We start from the raw sequence: 23,905 nt of genomic DNA on the forward strand, positions 1-23,905 counted from the left end.
TGAGAAGTAGCATGAGTGTCAAGAGCGAAGAAGGGGGGTGGGTTGTTGTGGGCGAGGTGAGTTGAAGAGCGAGGGAGCGCGGCGAAGGGGCGAGCTCGTTTTGAGAGCCCGCCTGCTCGCCAAGTAGCGCGCCGCGCTAGTCCTAGGCGGGGCAGCCAACCTGGGCCACCAGCATCACCAAACATCCAGCATCCCGTGAACAGCAAGCAGCGCGCAGCGGGCACACGGCAAGGCAGACGCGCCACCGTGGTCTCTTGCGCATCTCGGGTCGAGCCCACTCCCCACTACCCTCTGCATATACACAATCACCCTCCTTGCGCATGCAAAAGACCTGACACTCGGCGGGTGCCACGACACATTAGAACACAATGGCCGTCTCACTGCGGGACCGCCAGATAGGCACGTCTTTGCTCTCTCTCTCTCGCCTGCACCATTGCCAGCACCACTGACAGGACCACCCTAGCCTCAATTAAACGTTTGCTCAACCTTAACCCCCCGGCCGACGGCGATGCCGCTCAGGACGAGTCCAACGAGCCCACGAATCCCGACATAGCATGGCGTAAGTCGTCGCAACGTCATAGCGCTGGCCTGCCACTCTGAAGACACAAGTGCTGAGACTGCTGTCCAAATAGGTGTTCTGGTCTACGACGATGCTGCCAAAGCCGTCGTCAGCTCTGTTCTGCGGGTCAATGACCTGAGGGCGGCGGGAGTATGAACTGACTCTTCCCCAGCACTATAACGGTCTACTGAACACCATACAGGTCACCGTGCACTTGAATCTCAAGTCGCGCCGGAGCCCCATCCCAGCACCTGGCATTGTGAGTAACCCTGTCCCTACCAAATGCCCTGCGCATCCCATTGCACACGCGCTAGCATTTGGTGATATGGCAACCCCACAAAGCATAGACTGACCACCCCCACCAGTATCTCATGGCACCCACTGCTGAGAACCTAGCCCTTGTCACCAAGGATATGAACGACGCCCTCTACACCCCCGCATACATCAACTTTCTCTCTAGTGTGCCCCGCCACTTGCTAGAATCATGGGGCGCCGAATTGGCCACCATGCCGGAAGCTGCTGGCAATCTCGCGCAGATATACGATCAGTACGAGACGCTGGAGAATGAGATCCAACAATTGCTAACCCGACCCAAGGTATCTCAACTTTGTTACATTGGGACATGATCAGTTCAGGTACGTTTGTGTTTCCAAAAGTATGCGCCGCTCACACTCACTCGGTTGTAGTCTCAACATTGATCAGTCTTACTATCGTCTGAACTCGTCTAAAACCGAAGATGCAGAACTCGATGAGCATATGGATCGCATCGTATCAGGGCTCTTCTCCGTCGTCGCTACCATGGCCGTTGTCCCAATCATAAGAGCTCCTAGTGGTGGCGCTGCCGAACTCATTGCTGCCAAGCTCGACCGAAAGCTGCGCGATCATGTGCTCAACAACAAGGAAAGCCTCTTTGCATCATCATCAACAGCCTCCCGCCCATTACTCGTCATTGTAGACAGGAACGCCGATCTCAATCCAATGTTCAGTCACAGTTGGATATATCGTACGCCAGACACCTTCCACATATCAAGGCTAAAGCTGACTAGAGCATGTAGAGAGTCTCGTGTACGACGTCTGCAATTTCCACCTGAACAAGATCGAAGTGACTGTTCCAAAGGACAAGAACAAGCCAGAGGCCGGTACCAAAAAGCAGTCGTACGACTTGGCAGCAACCGATTACGTAAGTACCCATCCATAAGTCACATTTGACCAAGTATCTAACTGTCCCTTATATGTAGTTCTGGAACCGCAATGCTTCGCAGCCCTTCCCAAATGTCGCAGAAGAAGTGACAAACGAATGGACGAAGTACTCAGAAGATGCGGACGCCCTTACCAAGAAGACGGGGTCATCGTCATTAGATGACCTCTCAGGAGAAAGCAATCATTTCGCAGCACATCTCAAAGGCGCAATTTCTCAACTGCCAGAACTGCGAGAAAGGAAGGCTACTATTGAAGCTCACATGTCTATCCTCGAAGCTGTGATGGAGGGCATCAAGGAACGCAAACTCGATGAGTTTTTCCAACTAGAAGAAGAGATTGAAAAGCAGACCAAGTCGTCCGTCATGGAAGTACTCAAAGATCCAGCCAAGGGAAATGATCCCATGGATAAATTCAGGTTCTTCTTGCAGGTACGATACGCACTTTAAAGGAATTGCATGATTGCGCTAATATGGTCAATTTATAGTGGTACTTGAAGACGGAACAAGAGGTGTCGCGCACTGAGCTGGAAGGCTTCGAGAACGCCCTCAAAGCTACCGGCGTAGATACGGAAGCCCTTGCATACATCAAAACAGTGCGCCAGATTACACAAATGAGCAATCTCTCGACGGCCGCTCCTACACAGCCTGCTCAGGTATCTTCACAGCTATTCGGCGGCTTCACCAGTCTTTCATCAAGGGTAACGGACCGGTTCAAGGAAGCTGGTTTGGGCGCCAACTTTGAAGGCGTGCTTTCGGGCATCAAATCATACTTGCCTGCCAACCAAGATCTCACAATTACTAAAATTACAGAATCCCTCATGGATCCTCAAAATGCTACGACCAGCGCGCTCAACAAGACAGAGAACTACCTCTACTTTGACCCCCGATCTGCCAATGCACGAGGCACCCTACCTCCTGCAAGCCAGTCGCGGAACCAGCAAAGTACTGTCGGACGTGGAATCGATGCGACATTTGGACAAAGGCGACAGGGTTTCTCCGAAGCCATTGTCTTTCCTGTCGGTGGTGGCAGTATGGACGAGGAGACCAACATTCAGGCGTGGGCTAAGCGCACCAGCGCTGCAGCTGGTACCGGTCCGAAACGAAGAGTTGTGTACGGTAGTACAAAGCTATATTCCCCTCGTGCATTTATCGAGGAGGAACTCATTCCCCTCGGCAAGGAGAGTACGTAAGCTTCGCATTCGTTTTCGAACAAAGTATCGGGACCGGGTGGAAGGAAGGGAAAAAAAGAGCATGATAGACATTTTAGTTTTTTTTCATGGCACATGGCATATATGTGTGTGAAATATTGATACAATAGTTATGATATTGTAACATTCTTTCCCCTGTTGTTACGTGATGGCTATTATACTTGTTCCTCTTTCTTGTTTACTTTTTTTTTGCTTGGCTTTGACGTTTAATCTCAGTCTACGGGCTAACTACTGCTTACTGCATCTGCATGCATGTATGCGAGTTGGGACACACAAAACCAACCCCCTGTCTCCCTCCCTCCCTCCCTCCCCTCACCCTTGTACAATCTGTATCACTGCCACGTGCGTAAGTCGATGCGTACACATGCTCCGTCAAACATCAAGGAACCACCACCACCATCGCCCAGCCTTTTACTACAGGGGGAGGGGGGGTTCCGGGATAACGAGTGGAAGGAAGGAAGGAAGGCATGTAAGTAAGTAAGGAGGAGGAGGGGTCTACGTAATCCCCCCCCCCCCTTACCCTCCCAATCGATATGTTTTTTTTTGGAAATATGTAGTTCACACCAAGTTATAGTATATAACTACATATATACCCGTCCCCAATCCCTTGATCTCCCATTTTCTTTCCTCTCGGGGGGAAGAATCCCGGTTGGCTAGTCCCGGTGGGTGGTTGAATTATATGAGTCTACTATGGCCTTCTTCTTTTTTCTTTTTTTTTTCCGCCCGATGGATATTTCGGAGTATATAGTTTGAATCTTGAGGTAAAGTAGATATGTATATGGTGGTAGCTAATGGATGATCAAACACGCCTTACATGCGGGAAGCTCGGGATGTTCAGGGCGTACGAGGGGGGGGGGTTTGGGGGGCTGGCTGACGAGATGCATGGCTGGCGTATGTATATGCACGATTGCACGATGGTCACATTTTTTCTTTTTTCTTCTCTCTCTTCCTTCTTTTTTTCCATCTTGACGTTTGACGGTGGTTGGGGTCTGAAGCCTGTGTGCTTGTGTGTGTTACGGATAGAGTAGGTGTGGGGCTGGGAGGGGAGGAGAGTAGTGTGCGTGTTTCAGATACTTGGGATTTTCTGTCACATGCATGTGTGGAGGTTGTGTTTGCTTTTTTCTTACTCTGGGCGGAATTTATGGGCCAAGGGTGGGGGAGGCTGATCGGATATGGATGGTGTTTTTTGCTTTTTGCTTCGATGGGGGTTCTATGGCTGGGGGTGTTGCGTAATGCATCGAAGGATGAAGGATGCGGGTTTGCACTTGACTCGTGAAGGTGTGTGTGGATATGTGTGGATGGGGACGGGGGTTGGTAGTGTGTATTGGAAGGATTGATGTGAGATGCAGGGGGAAGTGGATCAGGATTCAGGTACTTTCTAGAAGGTGTGGAACCCTTCTTTTGCTTTTCCTTTTTTGTGGCAGTGTGGCATGCTGTGAAACGGGTGAGGAGTCGTTATAGTCGTTACTCGTTACTCGTGGTCGTTGCTCGTATGACGAGAGCGTGCATGTGGAGACTTGGCCTCAACAAAAGAAAGAATGAGGATAAGCGCTGAGGGCGTTGAGGGAAGTCGATGCGAGGTCGATGGCTTCGGGGAGAAGAAAAGCCAAGAAAGGGTCCAATACTATGGTGTAGGTGTGTGTGGTCGAATCAGGCTGCGTTGCGAGGTTAGCGTACCGAGGCTGTGCCTGATGATGCATTTGTTCTTGATTCTTATTTTTTGTTGTTGTCGTTCACGTTGAGATGGTGTGAGGCTTGGAAAAGAAAGGAATTATGAGATGTGTGGTACAGATAAAAGACGTGTTGAGAGCACGCAATGCCTAAATATATCGGGCTGAGGCTTAGGAATCATTATCTTTACGGTTGCTTTGTCAATGGCGTTTGTGTGGTTGCGATTTGCGTTGCTTCGTGACGTCGGTGGATTTGAGGGTTTTGGGCCGAGGTACGTATGATGGTGTTGCGTCACGAGGAGGGGAGGCAAGGGGTGAAGATGGACCACATAGTATACGTCTTATGTAACCTCGGCTGTTGGGACGAGGCTTTGCTGGGTAATGCTGGAAAACAAGGTCAATCTTGACTCAGTGGTGGGATGGATGCGTGGGCGAGTAACTGCCGGGGGTAACGTTACTCGATCGGCAGAAGACAAGATGATTTACGGAATAGCGAGAACTAGGCGAAGATACGTGCATCAACGGCGATGCATCAACGGCGATGGAGCAGGTATGGAATATTGAAATTTGGTATTGTAACATGAAAGGTGATAATAATATACAAATGTTCTAACAAGTCTACAAGTCCCAGTCTATAAGTGCAAGGTTATCAATCTATAGTGGTCATTAATAGGTATCATTAAGATTTCGTAAAGCTGAAGAGCGCCAAATCAAGAGAAGGAGATTTTGGAAAAAAAAGAATGAGCTCAACGACGCGTAGGCCCATACACTCGATGGTTCCTGACGTCCATCTCCCCACTAGTAGCCAATCTAGCGTTGAAATTCACATCTCCAAAGATAGCACCTTTAGATTGCAAAGTCCAGCTGACGGTAGGTTTAGGGCTTCCAGTGTAGGGATTCATGCTGGTTAGAATCCAACCGCGTGCCAGGGCACTGTATTCTGACCCTTGTACGGCCTTGGGTACGGCAATAAGCAGTGTCTTGGAGTGTTCAAAAGGGGCAAAAATGATAGCCTTGCTCCCTTGTGTGGGTGGGCCGGCGTAATCATACTGAGCCGAGAAGGAGGGCGCGGAAATAATGAGGGGACCATGTGTGCGCTCCGAGGCGCCTGAAGGCCACGGGATCCCAGATGCAATTAGAGTTGAGAGAAAATGCACGAGTGCCGTCATTGCAGCCTGTCCTTCAGGAAGTAAAATGTAATTTTGCAGGATGAGGTGTGGGTTCAGTAGCACCTCAATGGTGTAGGGTTCCATGCGGGGCGCGTTGGACTCTTGAAGGCTGGAGATGACATCTACCACCCACTGTGGCCCGCACTGGAAAATACAGGCTAGTGTTTGAATAAAAATGTTGCGCAAGGCTGGCGTGCGCGGGTGATTAGGTGCTTGAGAGAAGCCCCATAGTCCAGATCCTGGTATTTGATATTGGACACAGAGATCGATGAGCATGCGTGCTCGGGCAACGTGAGATGGAAAAGAAGCACTCGGCTGGGTGCGGTGTGGGAGGTCTAGGAAGATGAGATCCAATTGTGCGTATTCTGCTCTGCCGTCGGTCGCTTGAACCAACTGATTCGTGTGTCTGGGGAAGTGTGGAGGTATTTGAGAGGAGCTAACGTCCAAAGACGTTGGTCGACACAGCCATGAGGTAGATCCGTCATGGAGTTGTAGTGGTGTGCCAATGGTGCAGAGTGCAACAGGGTCTCGTGCTGCAATTCCAACTAGGAGCAGCGAGCGAAGGCATTCGTCCTCAAGATTGGGCCTCGAAAATGGGTTTGGAGGAGCCAGGGCCAAAGGCAAACCAGAAGCGTTTAGCGCAATGCTGGTCTTGTCTCGGTTCGCGTCCAGTCTTCGTTGGTACTCTGGTAGACGCGGATTTCCTCCGGCCTTCATGCGAAATATGTCGGCAGCCATTGATATGGAACATGTTTCTCTCGAAGTTGGGCAGTGTTGGCTGTCAGGTGTTCGAAGTACAGCGAGGTCTCCTTTGATGAATGCGTCTTGCTTTTGGAAAAAGTCCAACAATGAACGAAGCTTTGCGGAGAGGGTTGGTGTGAAGTGGATGACTTCGCTCGCAAGACTCAGGAGATGAGTAAAGAAGGCTCCGGTAAATCGTACGACTGTCTGCACTTCATCTTCGTAATGCCGTAAACATGGCACTAGAAAAACATGGCTCTGACCCATTCGCATCTCATGGGCGCACCATGCGCGGTCAAACCACTCAGAAGACAGAATGCGTTGTACCAGTGTGTTGAACATCTCATACTGCTGCATGAAAGGTGGTTGCAGTCCAGAGTTTGGTTGTTGATCCAGAGGCACTTGAGAGTAGTTGTACTGCTCAACGTAGTAACGTAGAAACCGTTCTTCGTCCGGCGAAACAACAATGTCGTCCAGTACTACAATGACTGCTCGTGCATTCTTGTAGACATTGTCAATGACTCCGACTGCTGCATTCTTCTCGACTTCGTCGTCCTGTCCGATGCACACTTGGTCATACCACAGCCCTTCACCCACGCCCCTTTCTCTTATAACGGCTTGGAAAAGTGCAGAAGTAGTCGGTAGTGGGAATTGCTCAACCTCCTTCAGCCATCCGAATGGAAGATCTCCGACTGGTGTCAGAACCTTTCTCGGGGTAGTACTTGCAGCATGCTTTCTGCAATAGCTAAGAGCAATGTATCCTCCCTCCTCCCCGTGAAAGCCAATATCGTTTATGAGCCGAAAGGCAAAAGTGCTCTCGCAATGCTCCTTTGGGATAAATTCCTTGACTACCGAGGGTGCTAGGCGTCCGAGGTCGGATAAGAGTGTGGCAGCATCGATGTCGTCTTCGCATGGTATTGCTGACCATTTGTGTCGGTTGAGAAGAGCATCTCGTGTAGAGGGCTTGATGAGTCTGGCGTGGAGACTTGATGTATCCAGGTTGGACTCATCAATATCAATGAATTCGCACTGTCCGAAACGGGCGAACCACTGAGGTGATGTCTGCAAAGCCATATGAATATACATTTCCTGGTGGGTGTGTGTTGGAAAAGTAGTAGTGGTGTTTGATGCACAAGTTATGCTTCGTGGCAAGGCAAGAGACCTATTTGACGTTGAGCCGCTCATCCCAACCCTCTGACCCATGAGCCCTCGGGACACACAAAGCCTTCCGATACACAGCCGTATCCTCACTCTTGGGCCCATCTGGGAGCACGCGACAAGTGGACGCCATGCATAATCGTCGTCTATCAGCCCACCAACGCCACAGGCGCACCGACTACCGCATTGAGTATTTGCGGGGAAACACGAGGGCTTGGCATATCTGATGACAAGAGATTAGGTTGTATGAGGCGTAGTGCAATGTGGTGAAGGTTAGTAGGGTTTGAATGATCCAAATAGTCGGGTTGTCCTGTCTGATGGCACGGGCCTTTGCCGTAACGGCAACCCATGAGCATGACGTCGGCAAAAGCATCGGAATAAGTGGCTGTCATAAGGAAAAAAGGAAATACACGATATGAAACATGCAGCTTCATGGGGCTGTCTCGTCTAACGGTTGGTTGCAGTATGATTGCCTGGCGCTAGAAATTCTAGAAGAAAAAAAGCAAAATAGTCTGCGCAGTACTGCAATTTTACACGGCATGGCAATATCCGAATGTGTTGAGCTGCATGCAGAGGCATCGTGACAGATGTCGTGGTCTCTACAGAGTCAAAAAATAGACCAAGCCACGACAAGAGGGCGTGTTGCAATTGATCGTCACGGTCATGGTCGCGGTTAAGTTCAAAGCATTTCATGCACCATCGGGACGCGTATTCCGATAGATTAACGAGAAGCCACTTAACCCAAAGAGTGTAGAGAGACCGATAGTTGGAAGGATATTGCCAGACTCAGCGATTACCAACCAGAGCAGGCGTCGTCCTCAATGGCCAAACAGCACACATTTCGCAACACCAAAACTCAAATCCTCAGGCTCGCAAACTCAGGCCGCCGCCACAAACTCCAACCGAAACGCATTAATGACAAATCTTTCAACAAACATTTAATCAATCTTCGCATTCGCAAGTCGGTCATTGGAGCCTTGGATAACATTGGACATCCGTACGTTTTGCCGCTTGTATTTGCTGTGTTTCCGGAGCCGTTTTCGTGCGACCATGACTGGCACCGACGACTTGGTGACTAAGTAATTACTGAAAGACCCGAGCAGAACACTGCCGGAGTTAGCATCCATGAATCAGGGGCGGGACTAAAAACTTACCCTTTGAGAGCGTTCCGCCCTCGAGAGCCAAGAATCACAAGAGTTGGCTCCAAGAAATCAATCTATCAATGGACTGTTAGCCAAGTGCAGCACTTCATACAATCCGGAGCTACTCACCACTTCAGTAATCATGTGCTTGGGGCTCTTGCAGTGGAATACTTCGACCACAGCACGCACTTGAAGACGAGTCTTTCGCAGCAATTTGACACATCGATCGGAAACCTCGACACATGCCTGATATCTGTCTTTCTCAGCCTTGCCCATGGCACCAACATTGGCTTCAGTGGCCATGATTGAGTTTGACAATGCTGAGAACCCGGGCCTTGCTTGTGTCAGACCGTCGTGGTTGGACAGAGTCCTCTTGAGGTGGTCTGATTCCTGTCGCCCAGTGGTACCTTGGCTGATAGGCGCCCCAGAAGCATCAGTCGTTGCAACACCAGTCTCCTCGTCAACAGCGTAGACAGCAAGGAGGGTATCACCATCTCGTAAGACTGTGCCGATTGTCCACTCCAAAGCGTATGCAGCCTCATCACTGAGATCGGTCGACACAAGGTATACACGCTGCCTCCTCAACCCTTTGGTAGCGTCCTCTGCAAACTGAACGTAATTACCCCTAATGATCTGTCGAACACAGCGATGAGCTTCTGGGCTTGACTGAATAGGCGAGATATTCAGTGAAAGTTGTTGAGCTGATTTGATTTCAGCGAGCTCATCCTCGTGATCGGAGTGAACTGGTGTAGAAAAGCCAGAACCTCCCTGGTCGAAACTAGTGTGGGGGTGTACAACACCGGACGAGTTTCTTCGAGACATTCTCTCGCCGTTAGGACCAGTGACGTTTATAGAAGGCTCGAGCAATGATCGCACTTTGTAGGAGACAGCAACATCCCTTCCTATGCAGGGTTAGTAGTCAAATGCAAGAGCTTGGCTGCACGTGTCACTTACGTTCTTGCTCTGCTGCGGCCAACAAGCTCTTAGCTGTGATGATTTCTCTGCCCATGCTGTCTGTGCCTCCAGAAGTTTTCCTAGATCGCTGCCTGCCGCGTTCTCGTTTGTTGGTCCCGTTCCACCCATCCTCCCACTCTGAACTATCAGAACCATTTTCGCTGCTCTCCACAGCTGCGCTGTCTTCGCCGTCATCGTCTGTGGCTAGACGGACACCTCCGCCTGGGGCAGTCGATGTGCCCTTGATAGGATCTGAGCCTTTACGGTTGGGAAGTGAAGAAAGCCCACCCTCGGATCGCGCCAAAGCAGAGTCGGAAAGTTTTCGGTACGCCGTGTCCATGTCGATACGCTTGCCTGAATCGGTCATAAGGCTGTTGCTCGAAGTCGAAGTGGGCGGGGGCGGGCTTAGCATGCGCGTTGCTGGAGAAGCAGATCTACGAGGGCCTGGAGATCCAGATTTTGACCGACCCAGAGGGCCATTTAGCGAGTTGTGTCGGTCCCTTGAGTTTGAGGAGCCCAGAAAGCCAGCCGAGCTGCCGTAGACAGTTGACATGGCACGAGGTTTTGCAGAAGCATCGAGCTTGCCGCCTTGCGACACTCTCTTGGGCATGGCATGCGCGTCGATTGAAGGCAACATTTCAAACTTGTATGCCGACTCAGGATTCACTCTGCGAGGCGACGAGGGCATGGCAAAGGGAATGCCAGTGCTCCCACGGCTCGAGCTCCTGCGCGGTCCCGAATCAACGTCTAACATGCTGCGAACCGGCGAAGCAAGTGGGTTGGGGCTTTGCGCGCGCGCAGTCGGGCTTTCTGCGCGTCGTCCTCCGGGCTTCTGGTTGCCCTCGAGGAGTTTTACAACCTCTCTCATCTCCTCATCGATGGCAGCTTCGAGCGAGGCCATGGTAGCGGTGGGTGCAGGATCGATGCGTGGTGAGGCGGTAGTGGGCTCAGGGTCGTGTGCCGGGGTCGGCGTGATGCGTGGCAATGTGGCAATTATCGCAAAAAGATGGTAGTCGTGTTCGCGGGGTAGCTGGGGTGATTGGGGGCGTCAATTGGAGTTGTGCTATGGCATCATAGGCACAGCTAGCTGCTGTCTGATGTGCGGGCTACAGATGCCAGCCACCCCGTCCCAAATGCTGGCCGGTCCGGTCAGGGTATGTGTGTGTGTGTGGGGTGAGCGCGTGATGGTACTAATGCCAGCAGTGGGGTAATAATTCCAAAGACTGTAGCTGAAAGCAATGGCGGGCCGATCCGTCGTACTGTATGTAGCTAACCGCTGTCGGAGAACAAGTTGTTCCCTAGCAGATTGATGGATGCCGACGACATATGGAAAAGGAAGAGCAAGCTTGAGACAAGAGGGCTCCTGGGGGCGGCGACAGTCAGCGCGAGTCGACGGTCGCGGGTGCTCTTGGTCTAGGCGGTAGGAAGTGGGCATCGGACCATCCGTCCCTCCAGCATCTGGCGGTTTGACAAGCCTTGGCACGCGAGGATCACCACCGCCCTCTGCCTGTGCCGCTGGCGCAGGGACGGGCGATGCGGCACGCAACAGAACAGGAAGCGTCTCCGACTCTCTACTATTTATACAGGCACAACATCGCTTTGCTAGCTGTCGCGTGGGCATCTCAGTCCCAGCCCTCGTCTTGCCTCGTCCAAGCATCACATGTGAAAGGAGCCCGTGGCAGAATACGGGGCCGCGTGGAGCAAGTGTGCATGTGGCTGTGCTGACCCATGACGCCGTATGCAGAGATATGTACTCGCCCAGTCGCTAGCCGGAGCACTCGTAGAAATAATGTACATTGGTGCGTTACGAACGGCACGTTGTGCTTTGCTAACCTATACTTTTACCTCTTCCTAGGAAGCACAATGTTGGCTCGCGCTGCAACGCCCAGCTTGTGAATGGCGTTGCGCCTGTCCCAGATACCACTGGTGCCCTGTACTACTGCAATAAGCTCTTGCGCAATTCGCTGGGCAAAGCTGTTCTTTCCACTGCCCATGTTCCTCCTCTTTGAGGCAGCCGCCATGATCCACTGGATGGCTGCGCGCCGCCGTTGCCTCTGGCCCAGAGGCACAGGAATCTGAAGAGCGACACCTCCTCCGGCTGCACCTCTCTGACTTCGAATGCGCATCAGGGGTGCGACCGAGTCAATGGCCAGTGTAAGATAGAGGACGGGGTTGAGAGGGAGGTGTGATGGCGGGGGCGCACCGGGAAGCAGTGGCCTGGAGGGGTTGATGGTGGGGATAGGCGATGTTCGGAGGTGTTGGAGGATCAATGCCATGTTCTGTTTTTTTCTTGTTGTTAGCTGTATGTACGCTAGGTTGTAGTACCGAAATGACGTACCCGCTCTGCAACGCTCTTCTTGCCGTGTCGCATGAGCAGATTGGTAACCTGGTCGACTACTGGATCATGGCGATGCTTGACATGACCGTCTTTTGGTAGTGGTAGAGTGGGCATGTCGAATTTGAGACCTGGTATGGCGGGTGCTTTTGAGGCGTTCTGGGCATTGATTAGGCCCATATCCAATCCACTGTTGGCGTTGGTCTGAGTCGTCATGGTCGAGTATGATCGTGAGCCCTTTGGCGCTCCATTTGGTGCCGTGTTGAACTTTTGAGAACTGAGCTTGTCTTGCATAATCTTGGGCAGGTTTTCTTGCGCGGCCTTGTCACCTTTGACTACCTAGTCGGCTGTCAGCATATCTGCGGCCGCGTATGTTGGGCGGTGACCTCACATCCTCAATTGGTGTGCCCTGGCTGAGATCAGGTCCCTCCTCGCCCATGGTCCTTGCCAGAGCAGCAGCCTCTTCGGAGACATGCTCAATCGGCTTTGCATCTTCTCGCTTGGAGCGGTCCGCGGCGGGCGGTTTGGCTGAATCAGAATACAGGCGCCATTGAGCCGATGGCAGTCGAAGTGCTGATCGGGCAGGGCATTGCACCTGGGGCCTCGGCCGGAAGGCAATTGGTCGCGTGAAGGCAGCAATACTTAATCTCGGTGGCATCGTGGGGTGTTGTGTGGTGGGCGGCGAAGTTGCAAAGTGACGATGCTGAATATTCCAGTTCCGGCCAATGTCGCGCCGGGCGGCCCGTGCGCCATACGTCAAGTAAAAAAGAGCAGCTTGCAGGCTATGATCCCTCTACCAGCTTCAACATCGGCCTGCAAACGGCCGCATAGCACATGCTTTTATTGCAAGGTTTCAGCTAACGCATCTGACTGACTACAGCTTTCTTACAGTTGGCACCGCGATTGTTGCTACTGCTGCAGCAGCAGCTGCAGCACCCTCAACCGGAGTGTGCGGAAGGACGAGAGGTCACGATTGAGCTTCTCAGCTTTTGCTATTTCTTTCTTACCAGGTCAACAGTCTTCCAAGTCTATCGCATCATCTCTCAACGTCTTTCGTCATCAGTTTTTTTTCCTACAGTCATGGATATTGTTTCCTTCTGTCCTTCCTTCTCAAGCATCCCGACATGCTACCCTACCCTCAGCCTGGAGCCCATGTCGCCAGTGAGGGCTTTTTCGCCGCTTTTACCGCGATAAAAAATATCCAGTCTTCTCTTTATCGCGCATTCTAAAGTGGGCTTTGGGGAAGCGCATTGAGCAACGCTCAACGTATGAGGAGGGCACATGATTATTGCTTTTTGCTGGGGCAGCTCCGACCGCGCTAGCGTTGCCTATCGCACGCCACCATCAGTCCCTCTATCGCACTGCCATGGACAAGGCCGATGCCGATGGCCTCGTTCTTTTTTGTTTTGTTTTGGCTGTGCGTGTCTTGGGCTGTGTGTAGGCAATGGCGGGGATGCGGGGCGGGACTTTGCATACACAGACATACATGTATGTACACTGTACACGGGCAGACGTGGAGCGCAGTGAGCCTGGGCGATGGCAGTGCCAGTGCCAGTGCCAGCGCCCGTGCCCCCGCCCGCCCGCTGTACTCGCAGTAGCATTGGCATAGCACCTGCCCCCCGCGCGCTGGGCGTGTCGCCTGTGGCTGGAGCCAATGGGAGAGGCGCAACCCCGCATGGCGTACCACGACAGTCGGAGAGGGAGAGGGTAAGAATGCATGTAATATGGCGAGTGTCTTTAAGCTCCTGTCGTGGCGGCGGCATGCATCGTAGGCGTGCAAGTGCAAGGCGGGCGCATCATGGCGAGCGGCAATCCGCCAGCAGCCATCAGTCTTCCCCGCACTAGGCCGGAGAGACGACAGCCAACCATGTGACCATCCAGCCCAGCCACTCTTGTTTCACCCCGCTGCAGCGGTAGGCAGTGGGCAGTGGGCAGTGGACAGTGGGCAGCAGGCAGCACGCTGGCCGCCGTTGATCTTGCACACCCGGCCTAATTAGCTTATCGCATGCCAGAGAGAGAGAGCGGTGACGGGCCCGCTCCAGCCCAGCCCAGCCCAGCCGGTACTGTACTCGCACCATGAGCGCATTCCCGCCCGCTTCTCTCTCTCGTCCTGCTCCCAACATCTCACTTGCCCCAAGCGCTAGGCACCCTCGACACTGCTGCAAGGTGCTCGCCCCGATTGTCGCGTCACAAGGGTGCTCCCCGTGTGCCTGCAGACCCGCAGACCCTCGACCTAGTGGACCCGGCGTACTTACAGTAATCCCGATTGCGCACCAGCCTCCTCCCCTCCACACCCTCCGTTATCGATACAGCAACTGCAGCCCACCACGGCGCACCCCAGCATGATTGACACAATGGACCGCGGGAGTCTGTATGAACACGACATCCCTTCTCTCAGCGCCTCGCTCGAGGCCTTTGACCCCGAGCGCAGCATGCACTCGGCCTACAGCAGCCGCTCCAACATGCACTCGTCGCGATGGAGCGTACCCCAGGACGACCCAGACTCCGAGACCGAGTCGGACGGCCCTTGGGCCCCTCCGGCATGGCAAAAATCACAGTCCAGCAACCACTGGTACCGCAAGTCGCTGCTGGGCGAAAGCGCAATGCGCAACAGCCCCTCCAGGTCGCCATTCGACTACCGCACTGATCGCGAAGTCACTCCCTCGCGCATACCATTGCCCGAGTCGCCATACAAGCAGACGCCGCGCACAAGTCCAGAGCCCATACCAGAGGAAGAACAGAGATTCCTGTCCGCCAGCATCGCCTCGCGCCTCCAGAGTCCCGCCCTCGTCGTCGTCGCCGACGACCACCCCGCCCCGCCCACCCCAAGTCCATGCGCGCTCCCAGGAAAGGAGCTGGAGCTGTCGCATCATGACCAGGACGGTCCAGCAGAGGGTTGTAAGTCGTCCCCATCAATGCGCGCTGTAGAAACTGACAGCCTTAGTCATGCGCTTTGCTTACAGAGGAGAAGCCAAGTTTCGTACCGCACCCATTGAGGACACCATTTCTACTTTTGCCAGTGGCCTTCACATCTTCACCAAGTCAAGAGCAAACGTCATTCTTACCGTTGCCACTGTCCTGCTGTCATGGATCCTTCTGCAGCCCTGGACAGCCAGCCTAATTCCAGACGTCGCAAACGTAGCCAACATGGCCAAGCAGTTTGAGCCGCTTCTCTACGCGTCTGAAAATGTAATACCGCGGTCGCGCGAGCTCGCAGAGGCAAGTATCGCTGTCCAAGATTTAGGAGAGAGCGTTCGAGCGACAAATATGTCGGCGTCCTCGGTCATTATTGACCAGCTCGACGACTTGGGCGACAGCCTCAAGATCTTGTCTGAGAAGATTACGAGCTTCTTCACAAATGTGGACGGTGATATGGACTCGTAGGTATACATCGCTCGACGCTCACACACCCACTAATGATTGTAGCATCCTTATCACCATGGAGTGGGCCAAGCGCGAGCTGCAGAGCATCCAAGGCCCCAAGATTGGTGTGATTGATACAATCATCGGAAACGTGCACGGTGGTCTGAGTAAGATTGGCCTGCTTGAGCGCAATGGCTCCCCCACTGCGATAGGGCGTGTGGTAAATGATGTTCTCGGCCACACTACCCAGCAGCGCTCCAAAGCCACCCTGCAACGCACATTTGACTATCTCCTCTCCACGCTAGAAGAGAACATTGCAAACGAGCTTGCGCGCGCAGACGTGCTATTCCAGCTCTTCGAAAGCGTAGACCGGCAATTCCACAACCTCCATCGCTCTGTTGCCAAGGAAGAGGACTCGCTCGCAAACAGAAAAGACGAGTTCCTCGCGTCCATGTGGCGCATGACCATCAACAACAAGATGAAGATTAAAAAGTACGAGAGGAACCTGAAGCTCCTCAAGGATGTCCGCGCATCCACTTTGATCAACAAGTCTGAGCTCAAGGGCCATATCCAAATCATCCACTCCGTCAAAGACCAACTGGACAAGGCGCGCAAAAACCTCATTAGCCCCCTCATCCGCCGGGCACAGAGCAACAGCTTCGGCCTGGAGCAACAACTCAACGACCTGACAGGAACCTATGGATTTCTGAAAAACCTTCGAGACGGCCAAAAGAAGAAAGTCCTCCAGCAATTATGGGGCGAGCCCAAAAAGCGCATCGCCATTACAGCTGGTGGCAAAGAGGAAGAGATTGACGAGGGCGACCACTAAACACGCCCCGCCTCTGACCTCGAATTATTAGCTCTTCGTCTCCCGTTTTCCAACTATAGACTCTGGTTTCTGGCGCATTGAGGGGCATATCCTTGTCTCGTTTCATCTGTCCTTTCTAGCATTGCAAGCGACTTGGTATAGACAAACGAGACCATGGGATTCTTCTTGCGTGCTTTTATCCATTGGCGGAGTTTGCAGGCGTCACAAACATACACTCACATTATCGAAAATGTGGCTTCCCTCTTTGTTGCATTACAGCGAGATTTTGGTTCTTGTTGTTGCTGTTATAGCAGGCGAAACAAAGGAGTGGAGGCGTACATTGGCGTGAATTGAATTGAATTGAATGGAATGGAATTGAGTTCAGTTGAATTCGGTTGAATTGGATCGGATTGGATCGGATTGGATTGAAATGGAATGGAATGGGATGGAATGGGATGATGGGTTTAGCGTTTTCCTTGCATGTAACGTACATTTGCTGCAAAAGCCTTTTGTACATGTTATTCGATGTAAACAGCAATCCAAGCGATTGTACTTTATAGGGTTCTCGTTTTGTTTAGTACTGCCAAACGCATCGTTAGGAGCGAAATGTGTGTGTTTTTTTCATATCATGTAGTATCAAAGTAGTAAATATGAAATATTGCTATGTATAATTCTTTTTATAGTATGAAAAAGATAAGAGAAAGCCGCTAAATTAGCCCTGCCCTCAACAGCTTGTTGCCGAATTCCAGCAAATAGTAGTCGGCGTATACAAGCCCGTGATCCTTGTACTTTTGGTGCGCATGCTCATTCCAGTTCGTCGTACTGTGTCGCAGTATGCCATCAAACGACGATTCCTTGACCACCACACCTTCCCCACCACTCGCACCCCCATTCACCTTTCCCTCGCCCCGCGCCTCAAACAGCGCCATGTCGCTATCATACGCATACTCAATCGTCTGCGCCACAATCTGCAGCGCCGTCTCCAAAAAATCAACTCCACCGCCCATTTCCGCCGCAGTCTCCGCATCCAAACCCTGAAGCGCCTGATGTATAATCAACAACCCATTCGCCGCAATCACACCTGCAGAAACATCTCTCAGCGGGCCCCTTTCCCCTTCCCCTTCCTCTTCCTCCCCATCCCCTTCCCCAACCGGCGCATCAAAATCCCACCTCGGCACCAACTCGGCCCTCCATCTCCCCTCGCCCTCCCTGCACCTCTTGAGAAAATACCGTGCACACCCCACCGCCGTCGCCAGAAACTGTGCGTCTTTTGTCCACGCATACGTCTGCGCGAAGCCCAGCACCGACCACGCTTGGCCGCGACTCCACGTCGACGCGTCGGCATGGCCCTGGTTCGTCATTTTTGCCTGCACGAGCCCCGTGCGCGGGGAGAAGTTGACGAGGTGGTACGAGGAGTAGTCTTGGCGTAGGATCTCGTGGGTTATGCGCGTGGCGTGGGTTGTTGCTATGGCAGAGAGGTGCGGGGAGGAGGTGGTGTGCGAGGTGAAGTAGAGGAGGTCGAGGTCTTGGGGTTTTTTTGGTTAGAAATAAACGACTAAGTAAGTAAGGAAAAGAGGGGGGAGGAGGAAGAGGAAGAGGAGGAGAGGGGAGGACGCACTGCACATGCTGTCGATTATGACGAGAAAGTTCTCCTCCATGTCGGTTATACTGTAGCGATCGTTGATTGCAGTGTCCCAACTCCGAATCGCCTGCACACGCTCGTCGTACCGCGATGCCAGTGCCTCGGCTGCGTTGACGACAGCGGCAAGGCTTTCCTTGTTGCCGGTGAGTTCCCAGTCGCGCTGCAGGGCCGGTTGCACGATGAAACCCATGTCGTGGGTGTCTGTTCTGCTGGACATTTGACGGATGGCGACGCTGTAGTGGCGGCCTAGTTTCAAGAGGTATTCTTGCATGGTAGGCCGGAGTTGAGGGGGAACAGAGAGGGCTTGGGGGTATTTCATGGAGCGCTCGAGGAGCGTGTAGATGCTTCCTGGGAAGAATCCGCAGGTCCAGAAGAGGGATTCGCGTTCTTCGTAGCGGCCGGCGTTGGGGCCTGTCTGGGGGACTGTGTGGGGGTAGGAGGGTAGAGGGGCCTGGGGGGTTTGTTAGGTTGAGTTGGATTGGGAGTTTGACTTGGTAGTCGGTAGTGGGGGAAAGAGGGTTACGCAACTGGTTTCTTTAGGCCTCGTTGGGCCACTTGGATGATTTTTGCAAGGACATTTTCGGAGAAGATGGCGCTGAGGTCGATGTTTTTGATACTGGGGAAATGTGAGTAGGGGTCATCAGCTTGAACAGAGTGCTTTTTACACTGCGGCTGGGGCGATCCCGTTAATTTCTTGTACAGCGTCACCCATTTTTTCTCTCTTGGTAATCAACACGCGTGATCTGACTATGGCTGGAATAGGTGTGGTGATGATATCCTGATTGGGTGTGTAAACGGCCCCTCAATGCGGTAATGTTCAAAATGGGTCAAACAATAGTTCCCAGGGTATTCACACGAGTTGAAAGAAACGTGAAGGGGGAGATGCCAGTAAAAGTAGCTCCCTCAGGCACCAAACTCATATTTGTAGACGCGCGCATGTTTTCGTGGCTTATTCCAACGACGTCGGGCTATCTCGTTCCAACAAAGTTGGGCTGACGACTAGTCATGGGATCTGCATTGTTCCGATGCCCGGATCCTGCCCGTTTACGGCCAAGGTAATCCATCCGCTACAGGAACGTCACCGCAGTCGAAGTTTGCATCTGTCGTTTGCTCCTGTTTTCGGTAAATGCTGTGACTTTGAGATAATCCCTACTAGATTGAGCATGGCCGTTGACATACGTTCAGCATGTCACGCTACTATGAAAAACGTCTGGGGACCCTAGGCTTAACTTGATACACGGAATAATTAGTATGACCGTTATAAATTAAATTATCCCCAGATTACGGTTCGCTTATAGACAGTATGTAAAAGGGTAGAAATGCCGCTGGGGGCCTCGTCAAATCCTTCGCATCTTCGTCTTCATGATGTTTTCTTGCATCATCTGGGGACTCCTGTTGGGATCCTTGGCCTCTGCTGTGCCACAACACGAGTCAAAAAGGGTAGCTCCTACACTTCCGTTATCCACCAAGGGTCGAGACATCATCGACGCTAATGGAAATGTCTTCCACTTCATGTCGACGAACTGGCCGGGCCATCAGGAGATCATGATACCCGAGGGCCTTCAACACTCCTCGATCGAAAAAATTGTATCTTGGTTCCCAAAGCTCGGTCTTAATTCTGTGCGGATGCCATTTGCGATTGAGATGGTGGACGACTACTTGGCAAATAGCCCTAATCAGACTCTGGAGAGGAGCGTCCTAAGATCTATTCCTGGTACTAATGGAACAAAGGTTTTGGACTCCATCTTGAAAAACAATCCGCAATTCACGAAAAATACCACTAGATTGCAGGTTTGGGATGCCGTCGCCAAAGAGTTAGCGCGCCAAGGTATCGTTCTCCACCTTGACAACCACGTGAGCAAGGCCTTCTGGTGCTGCGGCGAGAACGATGGAAATGGTTGGTTTGGAGAAAAGTACTTTGATGTTTAAAAATGGAAGCGAGGCCTGGCGTTTATGGCGAAACACGCAAGTACCTTCCGTGGCCAACACCCTTGCTTAAAGCTAATCGATTCAGGCCAAGGAAAATTGGCCCACGTTTTCCTCGATGGGTTTACGCAATGAGCTGCGGAACGCCAAGGGCGCTGAGCCTGTAGACTGGTACACGTGGTACATCCACATGACGAGTGCTGCCAATGCCGTCTATCAAGCTGACCCGGATGCCCTGATATTCTTCTCTGGACTCTCCTACGATACCTATATCGACCCTATCCCACTCGGCAAAACGCTTAGCGGAACTGCTGGTACTTCTACTGCTAATAAGAAGGCTACGTTTGTCTCAAGCGACTTTGCGTGGAAGAACAAGATTGTGCTGGAGATTCACAAGTACGACTTTGAGGGAACGAAGGACGACTGCCAGACGTTCAAGAGAAAATGGTACCAGAGTGGATTCCAGGCGGTCAATGCCAGTGACCCTGCGACCAAGTACGTCTTTCCAATGGTCATTTCCGAGTGGGGCTTCATCAACAACGGCGTTTACTGGAACCAAACAACATATGCCAAGTGTCTGGTCGAGATGGTCAAAGAGTACAAGGTTGGCTGGCAACATTGGGAGCTTTGTGGTAGCTTCTATCTTCAAACGCGACCAAATAGGCAGCCCAATACACTTGTTGGGGCAGATGAAGCTTGGGGTATACTGAACTACGACTGGTCGGCTATCAGGTCACCTGTCACTCTTGAAAATAGTCTGTTCAAGATGATTGCCGCCTTGAAATAGGAGACAGCGTGTTGGACTATGTTAGTATACTTCTGGTTGACCCTACATGATGCAGGATAATGTGGTTCAGCAAGACATACCTATATTGGAATAAACTCCTATCGTGACTTCAACCTAGTGACGTGACATAAAGCAAGGGATTGAGATAACGCAGTTCAAAGAGGGATCTTATCCTGCTTGAATCCTCCATGTAGCTATTGCATGTATGGCGTCATGTACGCAAGTCAGCTTCTTTGTCATCGTACAGCAGACAAAGAAGGATGCAATATGCGTCATGTACGATGTATAGTTTCTTCACATAGCATCCTGTATCAAAATTTTCCTCCAGTGAATTTAGGCGAACAACGGGCCGAGGAACCTAGCCCTTCCGTAAAAACGTACGCTACATTCATGCCACGCTCGCCAAGCAGCCTCCTCACATAAAAGTCTGAGCTTCAATTCGCTACTCCACACTTTATCCGTCGCCATGTCAGCCTCCCGGCAGCTGGTGGCTGCCTGACGCAAGGGTGTTCCTGTCCTCGGCAGCAGATGTGAGATAGCCGTATACGAAGGGCCCGTCCCCGCGGTAGCCATCCAAAAACAGGAATTACCCGGTGCCCGTTTTCCCAGATCCCCCAGATCCCCCACTCAATTCCCGAGTCTTTGTCCACAACAGCGGGAGCTATTTATTAGACGAAACTCTGGGGTACGAGCCAATGTTTGCACCTCATCTCACAAGGGCCCCGTCTTTTTTGCACCCCTCTCCCCGAAGTCGTGCCGAGGTATATCGACCTCACCCGTAACAACAACAGCGGCGACACAACAACAATGATGGCGGGTACGCAGCCTAGGAGCGAGACTACTGGTATCTCCGACAGGACAGACGGGTTCGACACTAGCGTCATTGCGCCAGCCGAGGCACCCAAGAGATCGCCATGGAAGGCGTGGATGTACCTCTGGGAATGGTATCCTAAGCATTATCCACCGGAAGAGAGGAAGCTTCTGAGGAAGATGGACGCATGTCTCTTGACATTCTGCTCATTCATGTGTATGTAACTCTGTGAGAACATTTCCCAATACAAACTAAGAGCCAACACCCGCAGTCTTCCTGAAATGGCTCGACTCGTCAAACATCAAAAACGCCTACGTTTCCGGTATGAAAGAGGAGCTCGAGCTGTATGGAAACGAGTACTCGCTCTTCGACACTTTTTACAATATCGGGTACCTTGTCTTCCAGGTTCCCTCTTTATTGCTTCTTTCTAGACCGAAAGTCGCAAAGTACTATCTACCTACCATGGAAGTACTCTGGTCAATTGTGACTTTTTGCCAGAGTCAGATGCGCAGTAGAAACGATATATATGGCACTCGCTTCTTACTTGGTTTACTCGAAACTCCCGTGGCATCCGGCACCACGTACGTTCTGGGTTCTTGGTACAGGCCTGAAGAGGTGTTTAAGCGTACTGGAGTCTGGTTCGTCTCTAACAACATTGCCGTCATGTTTGGTGGCTACCTTCAAGCCGCAGCTTATAAGAATCTCAACGGGTGAGTTACTGGGCTTGTGACCTTTGGAAGGTGCCTCATTTTGACATGTTGTAGGGTTCGTGGCATGGCTGGGTGGCGCTGGCTATTCATCATCGACGGGGTGATATCCCTACCCATCGCTTTAGCCGGGTACTTAATTTTCCCCGGTCTCCCAAGTAGCAAGAGGCCATGGTGGCTCACGCCCAAAGAGCATGAATTAGCTCGGTCTCGCATGGTCAACGCAGGTGTGCAGCCTAGCAAAGAGCTAAGTTGGACGGTAGCCAAGCGCACATTCACTCGCTGGGAATTTTATATGGGCGTCCTCTGCTACACCTTGTAAGTTTTCATCTTATTCACACCAAGCTCAGCCCCCACTAACCTCCAGAAACAGTTTCTTGTCCTCATCCTACCCCCACGGACAAATGGCCATCTGGCTCAAAGATCTCACAGCCAAGCACCCAGGTGCATACACTGTGCCGCAGATCAACACAATCCCTACCGGTGCTCAAGGTGTCTCTGTTTTCGCTGCTATACTCGCAACTTCGCTATGCATGGTGTACCCGCTTTGGTCCATTTTCTCCATTGTCCAAACCATTTACATCATAGCAAACATCTCCCTGTTGATCTGGAACATACCAAAGGGTTACCACTTTGCCTGCTATTATCTTCTCGGCGTATCAGCAGCGATAACACCCATACTCATGCCTTTTATCAACATGGCGCTGCGTGATGATGCTGAAGCACGCGCGGTGACCGTTGGGGCGATGCTGACGGCCGGGTGGGCGGTATTTTCATTTTATCCCATTACGGTATTTCCGATTGTTGAGGGCCCGAGATGGACGAAAGGGTATGCGGTTAATATTTGCTTTGTTGTTGGGTGTTGGGCTACGTTTTTGATTATGCAGTATTTGTATAAAATGAGTGAGAAGAGGAAACAAGCGCTTGCTGTTGGGGAGATGATGAAGAGTGATGAGGATATGGTGGGGGTGGATGTGTATGGCAAAGATGGGGCCGAGATGGAGCGTGGGGAGTCGAGGTGAGAACGTAGTGGATTATCTAATTAATGCGAGTTTAGTTCCGTGTTGCATGCGACTATTTAAGACAAGGACATGGCTAAGTGAGGATCGCAGTGCACGACTCCACGCCTGACATCTCTTACCAACTTCCAACATTCATCAGGCCGAGAAAAGCTGCCACTTCCCGCGAGCATTATCCGCGCATCACATCACACCAGAAAAATCATTGCCCGGAATACTTTCCCTCTCCCTCTCTCATCTCCCTCTTCTAGCATCGTCAACATAACGCAAATCCACCTAAGCATGGAACGCCGCGGAACCTTGACATAAATAGCTTGACACGATTCATGCTCATTCCCCACACCGACACAACAATTACATCTCCCCTACGATGCACAAATACAAATCCCCCAATTCCGCATGACCAGTTTGGCCAAAAATGCCATGTTAGATCACAATGATGTCGACCTGTCGTACCCCAACCCCCCATCCAATCACACACCCCCACAAACCCCCCCTTGCTCTGCGGCTCCTCAGCCCTGCAATTTTCGCACATCTAGGACCCACTTTCTGAACCAACTACGCCGCAATCCAACTTTGGCGAAAGTAAGATTTCTTGCATGGGAAAGACGTGCAGCGGGCTGCGCGGGATTGTGATTCGATTTGGTTTGATTTGTTTGGCGGGGTGATCCACTGGAAAGCGGTGTTTCGGGACTGGCCCTGCGTCA

At 52.0% G+C, this 23,905-nt stretch overlaps 8 protein-coding genes across 8 annotated transcripts; 4 read left to right on the forward strand and 4 right to left on the reverse strand.

Annotated features, from left to right (window-relative positions):
* Positions 1-368: 368 nt before the first annotated feature.
* COCMIDRAFT_37665 (uncharacterized protein) lies at positions 369-2,948 on the forward strand (the record flags this gene model as incomplete). Its single annotated transcript, XM_007690792.1, has 10 exons — positions 369-399; positions 464-559; positions 633-709; positions 762-818; positions 925-1,106; positions 1,156-1,194; positions 1,246-1,562; positions 1,615-1,739; positions 1,798-2,187; positions 2,244-2,948. 10 exons carry the CDS (start codon positions 369-371, stop codon positions 2,946-2,948), a joined length of 2,019 nt encoding a protein of 672 aa, XP_007688982.1.
* Positions 2,949-5,382: 2,434 nt separating this feature from the next.
* Positions 5,383-7,632, reverse strand: COCMIDRAFT_37666 (uncharacterized protein; the record flags this gene model as incomplete). Its single annotated transcript, XM_007690793.1, has 1 exon — positions 5,383-7,632. The coding sequence occupies one exon, from the start codon at positions 7,630-7,632 to the stop codon at positions 5,383-5,385; it is 2,250 nt and encodes a 749-aa protein (XP_007688983.1).
* A 1,010-nt stretch (positions 7,633-8,642) lies between these two features.
* COCMIDRAFT_98086 (uncharacterized protein) lies at positions 8,643-10,701 on the reverse strand (the record flags this gene model as incomplete). Its single annotated transcript, XM_007690801.1, has 4 exons — positions 8,643-8,811; positions 8,859-8,920; positions 8,976-9,748; positions 9,801-10,701. 4 exons carry the CDS (start codon positions 10,699-10,701, stop codon positions 8,643-8,645), a joined length of 1,905 nt encoding a protein of 634 aa, XP_007688991.1.
* A 940-nt stretch (positions 10,702-11,641) lies between these two features.
* Positions 11,642-12,793, reverse strand: COCMIDRAFT_6185 (uncharacterized protein; the record flags this gene model as incomplete). Its single annotated transcript, XM_007690778.1, has 3 exons — positions 11,642-12,079; positions 12,139-12,474; positions 12,527-12,793. The coding sequence occupies 3 exons, from the start codon at positions 12,791-12,793 to the stop codon at positions 11,642-11,644; spliced, it is 1,041 nt and encodes a 346-aa protein (XP_007688968.1).
* A 1,696-nt stretch (positions 12,794-14,489) lies between these two features.
* Positions 14,490-16,327, forward strand: COCMIDRAFT_98024 (uncharacterized protein; the record flags this gene model as incomplete). The annotated part of the gene is made up of 3 exons (XM_007690802.1): positions 14,490-15,033; positions 15,080-15,515; positions 15,562-16,327. The coding sequence occupies 3 exons, from the start codon at positions 14,490-14,492 to the stop codon at positions 16,325-16,327; spliced, it is 1,746 nt and encodes a 581-aa protein (XP_007688992.1).
* Positions 16,328-17,013: 686 nt separating this feature from the next.
* On the reverse strand, positions 17,014-18,660 carry COCMIDRAFT_98109 (glycoside hydrolase family 88 protein; the record flags this gene model as incomplete). Its single annotated transcript, XM_007690803.1, has 4 exons — positions 17,014-17,831; positions 17,925-18,399; positions 18,477-18,564; positions 18,614-18,660. The coding sequence occupies 4 exons, from the start codon at positions 18,658-18,660 to the stop codon at positions 17,014-17,016; spliced, it is 1,428 nt and encodes a 475-aa protein (XP_007688993.1).
* A 653-nt stretch (positions 18,661-19,313) lies between these two features.
* Positions 19,314-20,661, forward strand: COCMIDRAFT_98077 (glycoside hydrolase family 5 protein; the record flags this gene model as incomplete). Its single annotated transcript, XM_007690804.1, has 2 exons — positions 19,314-19,871; positions 19,963-20,661. 2 exons carry the CDS (start codon positions 19,314-19,316, stop codon positions 20,659-20,661), a joined length of 1,257 nt encoding a protein of 418 aa, XP_007688994.1.
* Positions 20,662-21,468: 807 nt separating this feature from the next.
* Positions 21,469-23,201, forward strand: COCMIDRAFT_27192 (uncharacterized protein; the record flags this gene model as incomplete). Its single annotated transcript, XM_007690789.1, has 4 exons — positions 21,469-21,688; positions 21,744-22,182; positions 22,237-22,497; positions 22,553-23,201. The coding sequence occupies 4 exons, from the start codon at positions 21,469-21,471 to the stop codon at positions 23,199-23,201; spliced, it is 1,569 nt and encodes a 522-aa protein (XP_007688979.1).
* Between the last annotated feature and the right edge of the window lie 704 nt (positions 23,202-23,905).

This window comes from Bipolaris oryzae (genome assembly GCF_000523455.1).
Source record: "Bipolaris oryzae ATCC 44560 unplaced genomic scaffold scaffold_85, whole genome shotgun sequence".
NCBI lineage: Eukaryota > Fungi > Ascomycota > Dothideomycetes > Pleosporales > Pleosporaceae > Bipolaris > Bipolaris oryzae.